The 4509-nt window shown below is 35.7% G+C and overlaps 1 protein-coding gene across 2 annotated transcripts in view; it reads left to right on the top strand.

Annotated features, from left to right (window-relative positions):
• The window catches only part of LOC107750308 (arf-GAP with Rho-GAP domain, ANK repeat and PH domain-containing protein 2-like), an 87493-nt gene that overhangs the window by 52892 nt on the left and 30092 nt on the right, over positions 1–4509 (top strand). For both annotated transcript variants that reach the window (XM_016565631.1, XM_016565632.1), the window contains exon 15: positions 821–946. In XM_016565631.1, the coding sequence (XP_016421117.1) occupies positions 821–946 (126 nt within the window). The remainder of the gene's footprint in view (positions 1–820; positions 947–4509) is intronic.

The raw sequence follows: 4509 nt of genomic DNA, 5'->3' as shown, positions 1-4509 counted from the left end.
ACTACAATGTATTGGTCCTCAACATATTTTTGACCGTGACCATTCAGCTTTCTTAAGTTCAAACTCGCACTCATTGATTGGTGCTTACTGCTTATTGTTTTGTGAGCAGCAGAACGTTTGGAGAGAGTGTAATAATACCATAAATACCATAAATAATACCAAATGATGTGAAATATAATTAAGTCAGATATTTTTCGCATATTTATACCTATACAATGATTGCATTTTATTTTTATGAAAACAAATTTTGTTATTTTTAATGTATCTTAGATATACATTTTCCTAAAATCATCCTGGCAACCCATTTTTGACCCAGGGTTTGAAGCTGTGCCCTAGTTAGGTTAATGCAGAAACTTGTGAACGATGCTCTCTTATAATTGTGGCATCACCGTTTAGTGACATCACTGAATGTTCCGGGAAAACTTAAGTTGTATTTTCAGTGTCGGTCACAGCGACTTTTAATTGCTGTTTTGGATCCGGAAATTATTCATTTACAAATTAAGCACTGTTACAATCCTACTTAATAAATAACCTTGGAAAATGAAAAATAAACATATTAAAATGGATGAAATGTAGCTTTTAAAAGCTGTTTGACACCTTGCATGAAGACTGACTGGTTATCAAGAAGCTTCTGAGGTAAATAGTTTTTAAAAACTTTGAATTTCACTTGAAAGCAGTTGGAATAGCGAGCTGCGTTTGCATATAATGCGACTGATCTCCATATAAACAGCATTTCTCGTCCTCACCACATTATAGGATTATTCCTAATCAGCTGTTCTCCTTTTTCTTTTTAATCTCTCTCTGTTTTTTCTCTCTATAGATTTTCCTAAGCTGGAAGCAGTATTTGACAGCAGTTTTTCGGCTGATGTTCCGTCTTTTATGGATGGATTTCTCTATTGCTCTGTGAACGCCGGCAAGGCCACTCTGGACCGGAAAGGAAGACCCGGTGAGTCCGTCTGTCCTTGCATTCATCCATCCAAACACCCACCTCCTCATTTATCCATTCATCCAAATAATTACCTATGAATATTCATCTGCGCTTCCTGTTTATCCTCACCCATGGCTGGAAATGGTTGCACCGTATTTGTGTAATATTATTATGCCCCCTTCATTTGAGTACCCCCATTCTTCTTACACTAAATCCCCCCAAAGATGTTATTCTTTCAAGTATGTTTCCCCGTCGTCTCTCTGGCATCCATTGTGCTCACGCTGTTCTCTTCCAAGCATCTGGAGAGGGCCGTTGGTGGTTAAGACAGAAGTTCTCTCTAGGGACGGGGCCAGGAAAGGGCCCTACATTAAGGTGGACTCTTGGTGGAGTAACACAAGCATCTGGAGCACATGTTCCACTGTAGGAGCTTGTTTGTTTTTTCTTCTTTTTTTCAGCTCGTCTCTATCTTGTATCCCTAGGGACATCTGTCTCAAGCTGTGGTCGCCTGCTTTGGTCCTCTGCCTGTTTTCCCCGATATCACTGTGTGTGTGCGTGTGTGTTTATGAGCACTGGAAATAAGCAAGCTGTGTTTTAGAATTAGACTCTGATATTTGAAAAGGGTTTAATGCAGTTCTAAGTATCTTAGAAGTAAATGCGATGACTGTTTGAAAGTTTAAGGAACGTCTGTTATGATAATTAACAGATGCCTCATTATTCTTTGCACAAAAAGAAACTTCAGCAAGTGGATGAGAATCTGAAAACTTTCCTGAACTGCCAGTAACGTCATGACCAAACTTTGGAGTGTTCTTGAGAACATTCTCAAATAAACCACGGTTGCATAAGATGTATAGATAAAATGCATCCCTTTGTGAAAAAAGAAGTGTGCTTTATTGTATTGAATATGCACTTGTAGAGCACTTTATGAAATATTTTATGAAATAATGGACCACTTAAGTAACTTAAAGAGAGTTTTTCATGACTAAGTTTCATAATATTTCATAACTTTTAAAAAGTACACTTTGTAATATCATCAAATTAAATATTTCACTTTGAAAGTACATTTGAGATTTTGAGAACAATCTCTTAATCTTTTGGCATGTTTTTAAGTACACTTATTTTGATGTGTTGACTAATATACTAAAGCACATGTAAAGTACTCGTTTATAAATACTTCAGTGTTATTTGATATTACATTTAATATATTTATAAGTACTAAATAGCAACTTCCTCAAACTTCCTGTAAATGTGTAATTACAATTTTGAGTACGTAACATACATATTTAAGTGTAAGTTAATTTACCTCAAATGCTTGTCTGTACTTTCAGCTGCAGCCATTCTTTAACCATATTTCATATTTCAAATACAATTGTAGTTATGAAATTCCAAATAAATATGTACTTAAGTGGACCAAAAAAGCAGTAATACTTTATTTTACAGCCCTTCCCCATATGTACTTATGTACATTTTATAGTAATTGCAATAACTGGGTAATAACTAGGTATTAACCCTGAACCTACACCTAACCCATGTAGTTACCTTTTATCATCCAGTAATTTCTTAGGTAAGTTCACTGTAAGTACAGGTAAGTGCACATACTGTGAAATAAAGTCTTTTTAGAAGTATGCTAAAGTGTACTTTTTCACAAGGGTGTTTATGGACAAAAAATCTTACAATTTTGGCCTAGGTAATGTTAAAGCAGTGAAAATGGAGGAGGGATGTGGGCCATGTCAGAGACCAGAATATCGTAGTGATGTGGGACTGGCTTCTTTTAACTTGGGCCAGTAATTAACCACCTAGTACCCACCGTAGAAACCGCATTGCACCATTCTAGAAAACACTCAGATCACATTAGCAACCACATAACAATGCCCTGGCAGCCACCCACAACACACTTGCATAGTGACGGTGACTTTTGCACTTGCAAGTACCACTCTTTGACTCTTCAGAAAAATATCTCCACAAAAATATGAAAATCTTTTGGTTCTCTTCTGCTTTAGGAACAGTAGGTCAGATAAAAAAATTTTTTATTGTCTGATTTGTGCTGATTTAAAGCTCTAGAGAATCATCAGTTTGCTGCCCCCACCCTGCCCTTTTGTATTTACTGATTTTGTCCTTCTAAGCCAAGATTGTTTAAATATCTTACATGCCTCTATAAAATAATTTTAATGTCAAGCTGAAAATACCGTATTTAATTTATTATAAAACACAGTGTGCAGACACATTAATGGTGTCGTAATAGTAGAGTCCCTTCTAAAATATTCAGCAGTACTACTTAAGCAGTGCATTTAAACTTGTTTAATCAACAGGAAAATGTTGCTTGTGCCATTCCTAAAAAAAGGACGTTTTTAAAGCTCTTCCATTGAGGTTGCATTAAAGCCTTTCACGCTAATGGTCTAAAATGTTCTATATAAAACCTAATGTCAATAATTTATGGTTTTGTTCTGGGGACTTTAATAGAAGCACGGTCTGCTGGATTTGAGGCTGTCCGGTTGTTGCACTGACTTCACTATAAAGCAACATTTTTTGCTACAAGGAGCAAACACCACACGCTACTACCAAAAAGTAGCCAACCACACTGAATATGCTTATGGGCCAGTATATTTTTTAAATAGATAACTATCCAATGATTTGTGTTTAGGATTTAATCTGAGCCATATTTTTCTGTTGCTGCTTTTAGTTGTTCCCTAACACTGCATGATCAGAAAACACAGATCAAAACCTCTGATTTCTGATTTCAATGTTACTTCAGTGTTCGAAACATTCAAGGTTCACAGTTTGTGGCGTTCATCTCTCTCCTCTGTTTCTGTTCGTAGCAATTCTGTTCTCATATACTTACGGAATACATAACTGTCTCTTTTAAAGCAAAAGAGATCTATCTCTGTTACACTACTTAATCTCTCAAAATTTTAAATTCCCATTTATTTAGCATTGATATTCTACAAAACAAGGGTCTCACAATTCATTCACAGCAGTATTCTGCAGCATTAATGGATTACTAAAATACTGGATGTCATTGTAAAGGATATTTTTGATTTTGGGTTTGCATAAATGTATGTGTCTAGGGTTTATGCACCATTCAGAATTGAATTGAGAATGTATTTTAAATTCCAATTCTGTTTCCTCAGTGAATACATCCAATTGAAATGGTAACTGCTCAAAATAGATGTGGAATTATAACGGAATTCATAATGACAATAAAGTGTTGTGTTTAATAATACATAGGCTAATAAAGTAAAACAACATATGGTGTATTTCCACAAGCATTATATAAATAATCAATGTTTGAAATGCTACCGATAGAAATGTATGTTTAATGATGGTGGAATATTTTACTCTCTTACTCTATTATTTATTTGTTATTATTATCATCATTTTCCTTGAAGGCAGCTAAATAGAACTCCTGAGTTCCCTTTCAGTCGGTCACTCTCGACGTCACGTCGGATGACCGACGAATTGGGATCTCGCTTAGAGGGACCAATCTACTTCGAGTGTAAACTAAACGAGCCAATGCACATTGGCATGCGATTATTGCATCCAGCTGCTGCTGATCACAGCGTGAGTATAAGTAGGCAGCAGATGCA

The sequence above is a fragment of the Sinocyclocheilus rhinocerous genome, unplaced genomic scaffold, assembly GCF_001515625.1.
Source record: "Sinocyclocheilus rhinocerous isolate Xijiao unplaced genomic scaffold, SAMN03320098_v1.1 scaffold692, whole genome shotgun sequence".
NCBI lineage: Eukaryota > Metazoa > Chordata > Actinopteri > Cypriniformes > Cyprinidae > Sinocyclocheilus > Sinocyclocheilus rhinocerous.
The sequence above is the reverse complement of the archived record's forward strand: the minus strand, read 5'-3'. Positions and strand labels throughout refer to the sequence as shown.